The 16,635-nt window shown below is 53.1% G+C and overlaps 4 protein-coding genes across 4 annotated transcripts; 2 read left to right on the plus strand and 2 right to left on the minus strand.

The window, feature by feature from the left end:
* Positions 1–1,630: 1,630 nt before the first annotated feature.
* On the plus strand, positions 1,631–3,073 carry CTHT_0012110 (phosphotransferase-like protein; the record flags this gene model as incomplete). The annotated part of the gene is made up of 2 exons (XM_006691665.1): positions 1,631–1,938; positions 2,008–3,073. 2 exons carry the CDS (start codon positions 1,631–1,633, stop codon positions 3,071–3,073), a joined length of 1,374 nt encoding a protein of 457 aa, XP_006691728.1.
* Positions 3,074–4,232: 1,159 nt separating this feature from the next.
* Positions 4,233–5,652, minus strand: CTHT_0012120 (uncharacterized protein; the record flags this gene model as incomplete). The annotated part of the gene is made up of 3 exons (XM_006691666.1): positions 4,233–4,755; positions 4,930–5,282; positions 5,506–5,652. 3 exons carry the CDS (start codon positions 5,650–5,652, stop codon positions 4,233–4,235), a joined length of 1,023 nt encoding a protein of 340 aa, XP_006691729.1.
* A 3,194-nt stretch (positions 5,653–8,846) lies between these two features.
* Positions 8,847–10,773, plus strand: CTHT_0012130 (uncharacterized protein; the record flags this gene model as incomplete). The annotated part of the gene is made up of 2 exons (XM_006691667.1): positions 8,847–8,892; positions 9,206–10,773. 2 exons carry the CDS (start codon positions 8,847–8,849, stop codon positions 10,771–10,773), a joined length of 1,614 nt encoding a protein of 537 aa, XP_006691730.1.
* Positions 10,774–12,263: 1,490 nt separating this feature from the next.
* CTHT_0012140 (uncharacterized protein) lies at positions 12,264–14,436 on the minus strand (the record flags this gene model as incomplete). Its single annotated transcript, XM_006691668.1, has 4 exons — positions 12,264–12,359; positions 12,450–12,546; positions 12,770–14,180; positions 14,244–14,436. The coding sequence occupies 4 exons, from the start codon at positions 14,434–14,436 to the stop codon at positions 12,264–12,266; spliced, it is 1,797 nt and encodes a 598-aa protein (XP_006691731.1).
* Positions 14,437–16,635: the final 2,199 nt, after the last annotated feature.

The raw sequence follows: 16,635 nt of genomic DNA on the forward strand, positions 1-16,635 counted from the left end.
CGCATACCGGACCGGTACCAAAGCTGCATAGGGTTTACATTTGAAAGGGGGTTGTTTCAATCAGTGGCAGCTTGAGCTGCTGCGACGTAGGTATGTCCGTATCGATAGACTCCTGATGGTTGGGAGCTGGCAGGTGAATTTGAGGGCCCAATTAATGCTCTGCACGGATAAACAATGCACTGTGTATTAGCCCATACAGAGCCTGGCGGTTCTGCAGAGGGTGAACATCATGATCCTTATAGAGAGGGGCTGTCAATTTGCCAAGCCTTTTCTGCTTTTGACAGCCGCGAGATGCATATCCCTACGGAGCTGGAGGGAACACTCCGCCGCCAGCCACGCTAATACCTTGATACCGCCAAGCCCGAAACATGCCGGGACCAACATAAACCGATAAAAGCGCTTTGCAAGATGTCTGCCACATCATCAGAGCTCTAGTAGCAGTTCCAACTGCTCGGACGGGTGCCGGATGCGGGGATCCACTGACCCATAATGGATTACAGTTCTGATCGAAGCCATCTCAAAGGGGGATCTTTGGCCAATGATGTCCCGCATTCCGCATTCATCTGTCATTTGCATACGAACGTTCAGTGCCCCACTGTCTGACCAAGGCCCTCTCCAACAAACATTTTGAACACAACATATCGTCGCGCATATACTCATCTGAGAAAACCACATATTCTCCTAAACAATGTGAAGTTTTTCCAAATAAAAAGTCAAGAAATCAAAGAGACAACGGCTTAGAGCTCATTCCCAATATTAGATATTGTATTAGTCCTCGCTAAGACACGGCGTTGACTGGCAGTTTGCAAGACTCTGAGGGAGGGCCTGGATTAAGTGCCAAAACTTTTTATTCTTGGCTCTTCTTAGCAGAGCTGTTCTGTCGGCGAACAAGCAAGCTGTGTAGGCGCCCACTACCGATACGGTACTTATGCAATAAAAAGTGCCTTGAAAAGTGGTGGGGAAAGCCTTGGTCAGATAGTGGGGCACTGAACGTTCGTATGCAAACCACAGCCTCAGATGAACAAAGGGGTCCAGGTGACTGCTGCGCTTGGATGGTGTAGAGGATGCCATCCAAATGACCCGTATCAAAATTGTGGAGGAAAACTTGGCTTTGACCTATTATTGCCCAGAGCATAAATAAGAGGCCGCTGCAGCAAAGCCATTCAACGCGATTCGTCGCGTCCAGTAGGGTGTCCCTGCGATTCAGCGCGGCTTCAGCGGATCCGGCACATCGCGCTGCCGGATGAAAAAAAGTAGTCGAGACCCCAAAGAAAGCTTGGTTCTTTTTTGATCCACACCCTATCTTCTCCAACTTTCTTCAAGCTTTCGCCCCCGGTTTTCCTCGTCCAGTGGGTTCCATTGGTCGACTTGGGACTTTTTGCTCATTGGCAATTCGTTGCATAGCTCAAAGTACCCAGACCGACCAGCACATCCATCACTCTCGTCTGGGGACGGTCCCGCCTCTGTTCGCTCCTCCGCCGTATCTTCCGAGCCCCTCTCATCCACACTGACCTCTCTCTCTTCACTGCTGCCGCTCCGGGCTGGCTTTTCTCGCTCGACTCTTGCACTGCGCGCCGGTTATTTTCTTAAGCAGACAACTGTGAGCGGGAAGAAAGCAAACCGTTGCAAGATGGTGTACGTCCGCCAGGAGTATTTGCCGAACTTACGGCAGTACAAGTACTCGGGCGTCGACCACTCGCTGCTGTCGCGCTACATCCTCAAGCCTTTCTACACCAATGTCGTCATCAAGCTGTTCCCGATGAGCATGGCCCCGAACCTGATTACGCTGACGGGCTTCATGTTTGTCGTAGCCAACTTTCTGACCCTGCTCTGGTATAACCCCGGCTTGGACCAGGACTGTCCCGCTTGGGTCTACTACAGCTGGGCTTTGGGTCTGCTTCTGTACCAGACCTTTGACGCGGTTGATGGTACACAAGCGTGAGTGTTTCGTCCTTATGTTGTATTCAACTTGAAGCTTGAGAGCAGCGCGGCTAACACTCTCTCCAGCCGTCGCACTCGCCAATCCGGACCCCTTGGCGAGCTCTTCGACCACGGAGTCGACGCCCTCAACACGGCGCTCGAGGTCATAATCTTCGCAGCCGCGACCAACATGGGCCAGAGCTGGAAGACCGTCGCCAGCCTCGGCGCCAGCCTCTTCACCTTCTACATCCAGACCTGGGAAGAATACCATACCAAAACCCTGACCCTGGGCATCATCAACGGCCCTGTTGAGGGTATCCTCGCCGTTGTCGGCATCTACGCCCTGACCGGTTACCTCGGCGGCGCCTCCTTTTGGCAGCGCCCCATGCTCCCCACCCTCGGCATCCCCCAGGCCCTCCCCGGCAGCATCATCATTCCCTCCCGACTCTACAACCTCTCCTTCACGGACTGGTACATGGTACAGGGCGCGGTTGTCCTCGTCTTCAATACCGTGCAAGCGGCGCACAACGTCATCCGCGCGCGCCGTGCTCGCGGCGATCGCTCGCGGCATGCGCTCCTGGGTCTCATCCCCTTCTGGGCCACGTGGGCATTTATCGTCGCTTACCTTGCTCTCCAGCCTACGATTCTGTACAATCACCTCGTGCCGTTTGCCGTCTTTGCCGGCCTTATCAATGCCTATTCCGTTGGGCAGATGATCACGGCGCACTTGGCCAAGCTGCCCTTTCCGTACTGGAACGTCATGGTCGTGCCACTGGCGTGCGCGGTAATTGATTCCATGGGGCCGGTGCTGCAGAAACATAGCCCTATTCCGGGCCTGGGCTGGCCCTCGGCGCTTGGGGATGGGGTTTATCAGGTCGCGGCGATGTTTTGCATGCTGGGGATTGCGATTGGTGTCTATGGCAGTTTCGTGGTAGATGTTATCGTTACTATCTGCGACTACCTGGATATTTGGTGCCTGACGATCAAGCATCCTTACGTCGAGGTCAGTCAAGCGAACGGCAATGCAGTTAAGGCTAATGGCCATGCCGTTAAGGCAAACGGCCATGCTGTCAAGGCTAACGGCAATGCTGGCAAGGGGAAGAAGGCGAACGGCAATGCGGTTAAGGCCAATGGCGTGAAGAAGTATCAGTGACCGGGTGTTGCTGTGTAGAAACCAGCAAAGCATGTGGTTCCTGAAATGCCGCAGCAGCTTTGGTTGCTGGCCGCTGTCAGGCCGGGAGATTTGGGAGGGAGGACAAGGGGTACAATCGTCGTCATGTTCTGGCGACAGTGTCCCCCGATGGGAGTCTATTCGGAGGTCGGTGAGAGATGGAGAAGACCAGAGATGCTGGTCACCGCTACCGCATGGTAATGCTACAAGAAATCGGCGGCGACAAACAAACTTTGACGTCATGACATATGGATGGACCAAATGGCGAGGATATCTGGTGATAAATGATGGTTTACGGAACACACACACACACACACACACACGAGTGGTATATAGAACTGGGCCGGTGCTAGGGTAACCAAGAGGGCGTTCAGGGTCTCCTATAATGGTCTTTCCTTTCTAAAAAAAATCTTCCCATTTACCAACTTACCTACCTTATGTTGTTCCTCTCTCGGGTCCGATTAGATACCCAGTCCGTCTTTATAAGGTGATAGGGGTGTACATATGGATGGCGGTATAATTATGGGTTATTAGATTTAGAATCAGAAGAATTGCGACGTGTTTGCAGTGGTTCCTTCGGTCAAAAACATTCTCATTTTGAACTAACGATACATGTCCTCAACGAAATTCGGGGACCAAATCATCACATGCTTTCATTGTCGCAAACAGAGCAACGACAGAAACATTGAATCCTTGTACAGATCCTCCCCGTTTTTAACGCAACGAGGATGCTTGCACACGCAAGTGAAATCCAGAATACCTCCAAAGTTTGAAGCAGTTCTTAGCTGCAGTCTGCCTTTCCAACTTCTCCAGCGACAGCTCCAGCGACAGAAAACTTGCCGGTCCAAGCGTCCTGTCCCTCAGAATAACCAAAAAAAGAGAGCCAACGCCACCAAAATCTAGTCCCGTTCCAGCCCGTCGACAATTTTTCATCCGTCATCCAAAATGAGGGGTCACCGGACACCATCCAGCAACCATCAGCCGTGGCACACGCCACACCAAAACCTGTGAGGAAGGACATCCGTCCAGCCAAATCCTATCATCGATCTCCATGGGCGCTGTCACAACCCATCTTGCCCCCATAACTGCATAAGAGAACTAACCCGCCATAGCCAAACCAAGATCATCCATCCCCAACCCTTCATAGCAACTCATCGCTCCCACTCGCCACACTCTGCTGAATGGCCTCCACAATCGCCCTCTCCTCAAACACGGGCCCCTGCCCATCACACTTCGCCTGCGGCCTCAGAATCTCACTCACCTTTGCCAGATCCACCAACCCCTTCTTAAACAGCTCATGATTGATGATAAACTCCCACGTCGCGCCCGCAGCCAGCAACCTCTCACCGTTCTCGCTCAGCACAATCCGATGACTAGGCGTCTTGTTCGCATGGCTCTGAAGCACGTTAGAATAGAAATCTGTCGGGGAGTACTGCATAGGTCCCGTGGTGGTCGGGGCGGCGTTGGAGTTCGGCGAGCCTGCGCTCGCGGCCACCATGGAGGTGGTGGCTTTGAGGATCTCGTTCTCGGTGCTGATCTTTTGCAGGTCGCGCTTGAGGCGCTCGTTTTCGGAGAGGGCTTCTTGCTGGGCTTGTTCGAGCTGTTGGACGCGGTTTTCGAGGTCTTTGACGTGGCGTTCTTTGCGCTCGCGGAAGGCTCGTTGGCTAGGCGGGGATTAGCATGGTGTGTTTAAGGTAAGCAACAGAGAGCGAAAGGACGTCGATGGGTATTGGGCCAGTGGAAAGTATGATGGGATTAGGAGAGCATTGATGATGAGGAGGGTCCACATGGAGATGGGAAGGTAGCAGCAACAAGATGGACTTGGCAGGGCTACTCACGCTGCACGGTTCTGCGCTTTCCGCCGGGACTGTGCCGGGGTAAGATCCTCATCCGAGGAGCCCTGCTTTCGGCTCGAGGCCTGCTGCTCATCTATCTCCTTCTTAGGAACGGCAGCCAGGATGCCGGAGGTGGGTCCGGCAGGGTGGTGGACGGCACCGTTGACGCCGTTGACGTTGCCAACCGGATGCACGACACCCGCCGCTCCAACGGCGGCGGCGGGATGCTGGCCAGGCGGTGTTGGGGGTCCTGGAAAGGGCTGGGTGGGATTGAAGGGGGCATAACCCGCATTAAAATTGGGTAATTGTTGTTCCTGAGGTGGCAGGCCGTGGGCGGTGAACTGGTCATAGACTTCCTGAGTAATGATTGTGTAAGCCTCTGAGCAATGCGCGCTAGGGAACTGCTGGCAGCAAACCACGGCGGCCAAGCGGCGGAGCGGACAGGGTCGTTACTGGGCAAAACGATGATAATGAATTTCGCCCGCAGAAGCGACCACAACAGTGCAGGGACCAGGAGTGCCGGGCTGCAGGGGCCTGGGTTTGTTCCTGGAAATCAACATAACCAGAATCGCGACCTACCGGCGACGACGTGGTAGTGAACTCGTCCGAGGCGACGGAGGCTACCGAGTTGGTGGGTGCCGGCGTGAGAGGAGGGATGCCAGCGTGCGCCCCCATAAACTGGTATGGCGGAGCGCCAGGGAAGTATGCGGCATTCGTGTAGTCCATGACGCTCGGTCTGATCGAACTGAACAAACGCCTGCGCAGTGGTACTGTAAATTGTAGTTTGCAAAGGCTAGAGCAGGTTTGGTGATTACGGAGTATGAAGATGAGTCAAGACGGGACGCTTTCTTCCTGTCCGCTTTTCTTTCTATCTTGGAGTACGGGGTACGGATTGGACGAATTGATGGGCGCACGTATTGTGGTAGGGCGCAGGTTCGGACGGGACCAGGTCTGGCCAGGTCTTGAGACTTGGGATGTGGGAATATCTTTCGAAGAGACAGCGGCTGGTCGACCCAGCAGGAACAAGGGGGTGGCCGGCTCTTTAGGCTGCCACAAGTCGATTTGAGGAATAAATGGCAATTGGCAACTGGCGACCGGGAAGGTTCTCGTCCAGTTATCCAGTACGCATCAGGGCCGGGGCAGAGGACGCCAACATTCTTCTGCGGGATTACTGTAATCCGTACACGGAGCTGTGCCCGTGGGCGGTCCTGGAGCGCACACAGCGACCCGTAGCGTACGTAAACTACCGCTAAATCCTTATATATATATTTTACGGAGGAATAGGTAGGTATCGCAAATGAAACTCTGGTTACGCTGTCACGCAAGGGCTGGGCAGTGGAGATCACATCCAGCCCAGTTTTTTTGCTTGTTCAACGTCGGCGCTTGGCGCTAAACCCCATCGAGCAGCCCGCGGGGCAGACACCGACGATCTCTCGATCTCGAGCCTGTTACTCGTTTTTTTAAAACCTTGCAAATTGCTGGTCGACTTCCCAACGATTCTTGTGTCCGACGACAGCGATAGTTTAATCGGCAGGCAGGCTAGATACAGCGACATAGGTATCTATATGAATAATATATAAATGTCAGACTGGTCCCATACAGGCCTAGATCGTTTCGAGCCTCCTTGTGCCCTGCTTCCCCGCAGTTCCGGATCCCCATGGTTCAGTCCTGTGGTTCACCCTCTGGGCCATGTTACGTCCGCCGCGCGCAGAACAGATGAGCAGGCGGGACACGGAAGCTCCCAGCGCCAACAGACGAGGCTGAGAAACTGCGCAAAGATGCGCAGCAGCGGCGGTTAAGCTGGCAGCAACCGCTGTGATTGGGCCGTCCAAAGACAAACAAAACCAGCGGGTTCTTTGGTAGCTCGACGGCTCCGATTCTCCCGCATGTGTTCTGTATGCGGAACATGCTGCTGACTGCCAATAGCTGAGAAGCGAGCAGAGAAACGATGGGTATGCTGCGGTGGTCTGGTGGTCTGCATGTGTATCGCATGCGCGCCATTTCGATGCCGCGAGTCTGTGATTCCCGTGAGAGTCAATCCATCTTGCTTTGCGATACGAAAAGAGATCCTTCCTACATACGAGATCGTCAGCAAGATGCTCGATCTAGGCCAAGCACTGTTACCGTCAGCATGATTTTCAGCAGCACACAACAGAAGCCTCCTGCTCAGTGTTTGCAACACAAGCCCCCCTTTGAGCCTCTCCCCGTGCTCCTGGATCAACCTCTGTCCGAGCTTTCTCTGTTGCCGAGGGTTCAGCGGAAGCAACCGTGTTCCAGAAACAGACGGCGATCCACATGCACCTACGGATCTGTATTTCAATGAGCCAGGTTTATCCTCGCTGACTCAATGCCGAACTCTTCGTTGTATCAGCTTTACCTGGTGTGTTGCTCCTCCGCTGATTCTTGTGAAGCAAAGTCTGTTTCGTGTTGAAGGCCCTTCCAGCTCTGGTTTTCTGTCTTTACCCGAGACCTTCAACATGGTCTTATCATGACTTTCCTGTGTATAATTGGAGGTTCGCAGCATAAGGCCATGCATCATGCATGTTGATTCAGCATCTTCGCTGTCAGTAACAAGGTAGGGTCTTCCCGTTTCTTGAGTGAGTTCCCCGACTTTCATTGGCCTAGTAGCAACTGCTGTCGAGACTGTGCAGCAGACATCGTAACTCCGGCCAGAGCTTTGGATATTGAGAGCGGCCTGTGATGCAAGCTTGTCGTTCCTATTTCAGCACTTCTGAAAATCTGAGGTTGGCCAACTTTTCAGTTAAGTCTTCTCGGAACACTTAGAAAGACCCCTGAGTTCAGACTCCCTTCTGGGTCACTGAAGCTGCAGTACAAATATTCTCTCTGGCCAGTGACCTCTTATTTTCGGACTCTGTTGTTGTCTTACAACACCTGTTGAATAATTTCTCTCTTCCTGTATTAAGTCAACCATGTTCTTCCCTTCAACATGTTGTCCTGTTGTCTCTCTCTGTAATATATCTCCGTGTATGGCCACTCTCTCCTGTCATGTATCTAGCTATGTATGTCTGTGCTTATCTTTGGTCTAATCAAGGGTGTATGGATGGCCTAGAAGCAGGTAAAAGGGATATGATTCCTTGCTGAGGTCAATGGCGTCAAGGTATGACGCTTCTCCAAAATGTCGAGCTATTATTGTTGAGCCTGGGCCTTCAGGTTGTAGGACACTAGCTAATAAACTGTGATTTAATACAACCGAGCAACTATCCTGAAAATGGCTGAAGATCGTCGGCATCATGTATTCATGGGACTTCAGTATAAAGAAAATACTCCCGATGTTTTGTACTCAACAACATTGTCCAGGCTGCTAATGCCCATCATGCAATCCAGGAGTCAGCCCTGGTACTCTGATGAATAGGAGAATCCAAGTTCTGTTAAGTCGTGTACTGTTTTGCTAAGGATACAATGGCTGAGTTTAAGCTGGGTGCAGACTTCGGCTATTAATTTCTTATGGTCCATTGTTTTTGTTGTTCCAAAAAGAGGATGACGGGGAGAGACAGGAAAGCGCGAAGTTACCCCCAAATGTCATTGGCCTTCTCTGTCTTTCCAGTGAATCTAAGGAAGGAGCAAGTCACGGCCCCCCAACCACTCGAAAAGATGAGTGAATGGAATATCTGTTATTCCTAAGAGCTGCCAGAAATTGGCTACTGTGCGAGAGTGAGAGTTAGCGAGATATCGGCCTTGAACCCTCAAAGAAACCCTACCCTCTGCACTTCACACGAGTCTTTAAACTCATAACCCGTTCTTCCGTCCACTGAAATTGGAGAACTCGACAACTTCAAGCAGACCATGGGTTACCCCCTGGGCACAGCTAGAACAGTTCCATTGGAACACTGATCAAACGTGCCGAACGAGGACCTGTTGGATCCGTCCTGGAGAAGAAGAAGTGATTTGAATGTGAGAAAATGTCTGGCATCCAGTTAGGCAATCGGACGACTCTGTCATCAGACGGTAAGTGCTCTACAAACTTTCTTTCTCGTCCGCCTTCGATCTTGGCCCAAGCCTTGATTTCCTTTTCTCGGGCACCCATCCCTTCTTCCCAACTTGGAGAGTCGGTCTTTGGCTTCCGTCTTTTTGGAGTCAACATCCCTAACTTGTCTCTCTCCTACAACTCCTTCTAAACCATTGATGTCCAGGAGTCTTTCGCGCTTGCATCTTATCTTTCTGTCACCTGCGCCTCCTCCACTCGTGTCTTTTTCCTGCAGCCACATTTCCTCGAGTCCTATATGGCGACTTTTGTTTTCTTCAGCTAACGTGCGGACAGTCTCGTCTTCCGGCCAGGAACCTCGCAAGCAACCGACTTATACAACGGTCGGTTCGATCTACAACCCGGATGCCGCAACTCCTATTCAACCCCCCACCCGCCGTGCCAGGACCAGGCGCAATCCCTTTTCTGGTAGAGACAACAGCCTGGTTAACTTCTTGGACCTTGTCGATTCGGTCCTTGCCACGGGGTCTGCCTCAAGCAACAACAACTGGCCGAGTCAGTCCTCATCGTCCTCGACTGCATTCAACTATACACCGCTCCAACAAAACGACGCCAGGGCAGTTAGCCCAGTCAGAGATCGGGGAAATTCCACATCTATCAGCGTGGATATGCCTATCCCAAACCTTCGTTCGGGAGGCCTTCCGTCTCCGACAGGGTTCAACGACACTCTCAGTCCCGAAGACGCTCTAGCAGCTCGGATCAATGTCAAAGGACTGACAAACTTGGCATCGTATCCTAATCCCATGCAGAAGGCTGCTCAAAAGGCTCTAGCGAGGGCCCGGCTTGCAAACCTCAATCGATCGGATAGTTCTTCGACATCCTCGCTTGGCCAGTCAGACTTAATCAATGATCGTTTCCTTGGGATCCAGAACTCGACAAGTGTCGCAACGGGACTGCCCCGGCCCTTAACCGCAGGACCGCCAGGTCAGCGACCATTTAAGTCAACAACACTTGACGCAGCTTCTAGGTGTCTTCGCGTCGATGACCAAATGTCTCCACTGGCAAGCATTTTTCGACCTAGGTCATCGCTTGGTGTTCTCAACAATCCCGGTCCTTCTCGTCCTGTCTTTGAGGATGGCAATGGGTTGACAGGAGGTGACAGGTTCGGTTCAATTGTCAATGATGAGAGGCAGCACCATGCTGTATCATACCCCTCAGCTGACCAATCAACGATTCGCTCACTGTCTCTTAGAAGCCCTTCTGAGATGCCTGGTGCTCCCTCGAATGATCTTCGGAACAAGATTCAGGATACTCTTCCTCCCGAGAGAGCCAAGGTATACTTCGGTAACAGCTTGCCCCCTAGCTACAACGGACGGTACAAGCCCATTCCGGACGACTGGCATTCAAAGTATCCGATCAATGAACGCAACCTAACACAAGATCCTATTACCGACCGAATGACTAAAGTTAACCGGATCTTCTATTCGGGTGCCGAGAGCCTGGTCAAGAGCATGGATCAAATCGTGCGTGATCGCAACTATCGTCGTCTGGAAAACAAAGTGGGAGTTATTGGAGAGGAACGCGAAAGACTTCGTGGCAGTCACATGGAACGTGTTGGAGAGGACGGGAAACTGTTGCTGCCGCATCTCACGGTCGAGCAAGCAAACGAAATGGAGTCGGCCGAGCTTGTGAAGCCTTTGCTCAACATGGCTTTTGCCACCTTGCTGGGCTACAAGACCGAGGCCCAGGCAGGCTCGTCGAACCGCAACCCGTCCCTTCACAGTTTCAAGGTCGAAGAGGAGTGGATTGACCACAGCGAGGACGGTCACTCGAGCTTCTTTAGCATTCCTCCGGAGGAGCAAGCTAGGAAGCGGGTTCGCAGGAAGGCTAGAAGGGGCTACTGAGGCAGTCACTGCCCAGTGTTGAACAAGGGAAATTGGAACATTCTGAAGAGGTGGAATAAGTTGCTTTGGAGATGCTAGCACTACATACGATGGTGCTTGGATGATTTTGGTTGAGTACCTACTGAATGGCTTAATATGCACAAAGAGAAAGGAAACAAAAGAAGCTGAAAAGGAAAAAAAAGAAGCAAAGAATATCTGTAGATTAGGAGCCAGGATTCGTGTCTATTCCTTTTGGGGTTCGGGTCCATCTTCTAGCTCATTGCTAACATGGGCGAAGTATGCATCAGCTCTCTTCACTCTGCTTCATGATACCTGATGACTTTCATACATTCACGCTTCAACTGTCAACATGATGAATGTCTCTGGGCGACCTGAATAATCGCTCCTCCTTTAACTAGTCCCAATCTGAAAACTGCTCCACACCTTTGACGAGGGTAGAGTTATGGTATCCAGTGCCATTAATGTGCCATGTGTCTTCATTATGTGCTTCCTGAGCGGCTGTTACATCCTTCTATCTCATGTTTCTTGTGACTTGTAGGATGGAACACGTCACCTGTTATCATGGGCATGGGTGAGGATAAAGGAACATGTGGCAGGGCACTTTTTTATTCTATTTTATTTATTTAATTTTACGACGGTAAGATGACAGAGCTCAGAGGGTTTGTCCTATAGAGTAAAAGTTCTCAAGAACAATTTAGGGAGAGTTGAGAGGTTGTGGGCTGGGCGAATGTTGACCAAGTAAACATCAAGCATGTTGAGGTGCTGAGCTTCTTCCCGCTCACTTAAGATCATGGAGAGGAGAGCGCTGACATTATTTCACTGAGCAAAAGTAGTATTTACACTTCTCGGACGTAAGCCAGAGTCTGGATCTGACATGGACAGACAACACTACACTGCACCATGATATGTCACCACGCGCTACACCAATCATGTGATGAGGCAAAACAAAGACCGGTTGCCCAATTTTTACTTGACCACCGTGAAACCAAACCCGAGAGTTTCGCTTCTTGAAATTAACTGTGTAGTTGTTCGCTGTACAACGTGTAAAAGCCACACTTCTTCCGACCTCCAACTTGACTTGAACAGAGAAAAAAAGGGAGAAAAGACCGCAAGTTATCCCATCAGTAAAAAAAAAGAAAAAGAGCACATCTATATACGACAAAAAATAAACAAGACAAGCCAAACCACCAAACCAAACCCACAGAGTCAGGTAAAGTAAACCCCTGTACGGGCTGCCGGTAAGGAACAAAGTAAAAAGAAAGACGGCAGCCCCTTCCCTTAAACCCCCAACCCTTCCCATTCAGTGGTGTGGGACTACTATCGGGTATCATAAATCCTCGGTTGCCAAGGTAAACTCCTGTGATGAACGTATCAAGATTATGAATTCGCATCCCTCATCAGATCTCCGAGTCAAGTCATCCTGGAGGTCGCCTGGGACATCAGATTACTTCCTGGTGTTGCTCCTGGACCTTGTGGCGGGAGTTGTGGCATTATTTTCGCTTCTCTGCGTCCAGATTGGAACCAGGCCTCTTAAGCTCCTCCGGGGCCACCGTACGGACTCCTGGGGGCATAGGGATAATTATATCCTCGTAGTTGTTAGCCGGTTATCGATGCGATGCATTTCAATATCTCCGGACAGGAACAGGACCGGCTCCGGTTGGCGTCTGCGTTCTAACTGCAGGAGGAGGGGGAGAAGGATCCGCAAAACGGGGGTCGACATCCTCGTAGTACTCACCGGCTGGCGGGACCGTCGACGATGGTTGCGGCGGCGGGCTGGAATTGTCCGTGGGACGACCAGCTGCTGTTGGGTTTAATGGGGAAGGCGGGAGACGAGGGGAGTTACGGCCTTGTTGGGATTGGGGCGTTTGTTTCCAGGCTTGGCGGGGGGGAATATAAACGCCGTTTCTTTTTTTTGGGCGGGCGGGGGGGGGGGGGAATAGGTTAGTTATGGTTCGTAAGAAGAGGGGGAAAAGTGGGAAGGGAGGAATTTGCATACTCATCCTCGCTGTATCTACTTGCGCCGCTCATGTGGCGATCAATAGGCCTGGGTGGCTGAGGAGTTGGCAACCCAGCATCATTATCGCGTGTGCCGTACTGCCCAGGCCCGCTTTGAGACCCCTGTGGCAGGTTACTGCTGGGCGTGCCGTCCAGTTCAGCAGGCCCAAGTGGCGGAGGGATGTTGTCATCAAGTCCCGGCATAGGCGGCGGCGACTCTGCCCTAGGAAGGTCATCGTTGTCGGGGCTGTATGGCGTGTAGCCGCCGTTAGAGGCGTTGGAACCTGAGCGGTTCGTGTAGCCAGGACCGCCCATCGGGGCAGGCGATGCCCGCATAGGCATGGGGCCGAAAGATCCAGGTCCTGGATTATAGGATCCGGCGGATGGACGCCGGTCAAAGGAGCCCTGAGGGCCCGGATAGCCTGGCGGAGGAGGACCACCACGTCCCCGCATGCCCGGTCCCCCGTAGCCGCCACGCGGCGGCGAGCCATACCCTCCTCTGTTGCCCGGTGGGGGTCCGTACCCGCCCCTACCAGGAGGGCCGTATCCTCCACGACCCGACGGCGGCGGGCCATAGCCGTTGTAGCCACCTCTCCCGGGACCGGGATAGCCACCGCGGCCGCGATAGCCTCCTCGCACTGGAGGGGTGTTCATCCTATCGTAGGATGGCGTTCTCATCGGATAGCCGTCCTGTGGGGGCGGCGGGCTTCCATAGCCACTCCGGATGCTGGGAGTGGTAGACATTGAGCGCATAGGAATGTCAGAGGGGTTAGTTGGATCGTTTACGTAGGTTGTAGAGCCTTGATCGGAGGGAAAGGCAGCAGGAGGTTGGTCGTTCGAAGGGCTTCGGGAGGTTAAAGGAATCCTCTCGTCGCTAACGCGGTCATCCTTCTTTTCGAAAGACGCGAATTGCGGGAGGCTGTCGGGGCCGCCATTAGCACCGCTAACTACAGGCAGTGTCGGCTCAAGAGCTGCCGCAGTAACAGGGAGAGTCGCTGCCTGGGCCTGGCGCCTATAGTAGTTCTCGCCGCTCATCTCGGCATTCTGAGCAATGCGCTTAGCCCTTGCTTTCCTGCCGACAACCGTTCTACGCATAGCGCAGGAAACCAGGCCACTGAGCGCGACGAGGATGGTGGCAGCGAGTACCACATATGAGCCCCAGGCGATGTGGGGCACGAAGACAAGGACGTCGACGAGGAAGCAGAGCAGGCAGACGAGGAAGTCGACGATGCCAACCAAGAACAGGACGAGCAAAAACCCAGCCGAGTGGGCAGCCTTGTGGAAGTGAGCGATGACAGCAAGAACTAGCATGATCAAAGTGATCACGGCGGCCACGGGATGGACGATGAGAAGGTATGTAAGGGTCGATCGGGTCGACGCGGGGAGCTGAAAGTCCGTGGAATTGAGGAGTTCTAAGCAGTTGGTGAGTTTTTGACCCATCCCCATCTGTGGGACATGAGGGGCACAGAACTTACCATCACCAACATCATAACCAACTTGGATGTCGGTGCAGCCATCTGGGCCGCACCAGCCAAACACGCCAAGGTTGAAGCCATTGAAATGACCTAGAGGGACAGGTGGAATGATGGGAGTCGAGAGAACGGCGAGCAAGAGAAGGATGAAGGCCGCGGAGAGCAGCACTGTCAAAGGTGTTGCCGGGCGCAACATGGTTAAAAGTGATCCCACTCAGCGCCGAGGGGAGTCTGGGGCTGCAACAGAGAGCGCCAGCGTCTTCAAGACGCGGCCGGCCGAAAAAGACACGCTCCGGTGGTTTAAGACGATGAGCGAGGGTGATGATGGGGGTCTAACAGTTGGACTGCGCCAAGCGACTGGGACGCAGGACGGAATAGTGACAAGGGCGACTTGTGAGACCTCGTTGAGGAAACATGGGAGGGAGAGGGGGCCTGGCAGTGCGAGCTGGAAAGGATTCCAGAGAGACCTGCGCAAGGCGACTTGGAGCGATCCGATGCAGAGCGATCTAGGCTGATCGGAATGGCTGGAATTTTTTTTAAAGGTGCAGTTCTGTTCAAGTTTTGTGTCGGCGCAATTGACTGAGACCGTAGACGTGTGGCTGTGAATTGAATCGTTCAATGGTCGGCTGTCGGCGTGGACACAGAAGTATACTGTAGTCGACGCTCTAGCAAGCTGCAGCAACAAGCTGAAAGTTCAATCCATTGTCGGTGTCGACGTTGTTACTCGTTAGTCATCGGTCGATCAGTCGGCAGGCTCTCGCTCGCTCGAGGGGAGCAGACGGCCAGAAGGACGTGACCTGAGCCTGAGGAGGCGCTGACCACACGCGATCCAGTGGTGATGGGGACAGGCCGCGCTGCGGAAGATGAGGTGATGGGGGTGCGCTGATGGCCAAGACGACAGGGCGAAGGCGTGGTCAGTGTGCGGCCAGGGGGGAAATGGGGCCTTCCATTTGGGGGCACGATGGGGGAACAGCGTCGTGCAGGGCCCCTAGGATCCAGTGTGGGGAACGTTGTGCCAGCCAAGGACCGAGGCCAGGGACACCCAGGCTCTTCAGGCTTTTTGCAGGCGACAACGGGAGGGCATCTGGTGCTTCCCAGCGGTTTTGGCCAATCAACGGCTCGATCCAACACCCCGGAAAGAAAAGCTCGGTTGGGGTCGAAATTGGGAAGAGTCCACCTGCAGTAGGCGGTGGACCCGCGAGAGCAGCAGGGCTGGTGTGTGGCTGGCCCCATCAGCCGCGGCCCACCGACAAACCACAGGGGTTCTTGTTCGATCTTGAAATTCCATCTACGGATCCGTCACCAGCAGCTCCATTTTTCATCTCTCGCGTGTAGCAGCAGAGCGGAGGGGCTTCGAGGACGCCCCGCAGTCAGGAAACTTGCAACACGTTTGACAGGACAGAGCTTCAGTTGAACGTTACAAAATATCTTCTGGGAAGATGCAGCAGAAAGCATTTTTACTCAAGTGTCACTACGTCTGCAAAGGAACGCTGTCAGCGACCACGATCACATATCCAACGGCAGCCTCGCAGATTGTGCTGGCGGCTCAGCAGGCGAGCTCATCCGGCCCAGCCTAAAAAGAGAGCGGAAGCTCGCACCGGTTGCTCTGCGGCCCCTCTGCTCTTCGGGCCGTCTTCAAACCTGCAACTTTGCCCTGGGTTGGGCAAAGCTCAGCGGGTCCCACGGTTTGGGCCACTGTAAGGGAAAAAGCTCTCCCGCATGCTTTAATTGTCAACATGAACTCGACACACATCTAAACAGCTGCGGTGATGAATCGGTCGAACTCAGCTTCAGGGCATTCTCACCATTTACAAACAGATTGCCCTGGCTGTTTTGAATCAGGACTTGCCTCAACAGCCCCGAGCTGTTCATGCAATGCGAAACCACAACACCGCCTGTGGCTGTGTATCGCCAATTGACCCTGCCCATGAATCCGCACTGATATCATACCCCCTTTTTGTCCTCGCTGATCTGTGTCCAGATCTACATACAGTTCATTGCCTGCAAGTTAAGCTCCAGGAACTCAGGTTCCACGTCCCGAATGACAGGGCCCGATCTACGATCCTGCAGCTAAATGATCTGATCTCACGAACCTATGTGATCGATACCACCAAATCTCAACAAGCGCTTGAGATTTTTTCCGCAACACCTGTCTAGATTAAACTGCAGCTAGTTACCGAGAAGCATGGTTAGCAAGCTCATCATTGCATGGGGCAGTGCCAGTCCTTTCAGAAGAGCCATGATCCTTCTGCCATGAAGAAAGAGAAACTTATGACAAGGGGTCCGTCCCAAGACAAGTTTTGGGGGGGGAAAGTCCAAATGATATGGGTGCCTTGGGCCCCGGGTAAGTTTATGCCGTCTACTGATAGCGTAGCACTGATGAGACCTTGTTATT

The sequence above is a fragment of the Thermochaetoides thermophila genome (genome assembly GCF_000221225.1).
Source record: "Thermochaetoides thermophila DSM 1495 unplaced genomic scaffold scf7180000011814, whole genome shotgun sequence".
In the NCBI taxonomy this organism is placed as follows: domain Eukaryota; kingdom Fungi; phylum Ascomycota; class Sordariomycetes; order Sordariales; family Chaetomiaceae; genus Thermochaetoides; species Thermochaetoides thermophila.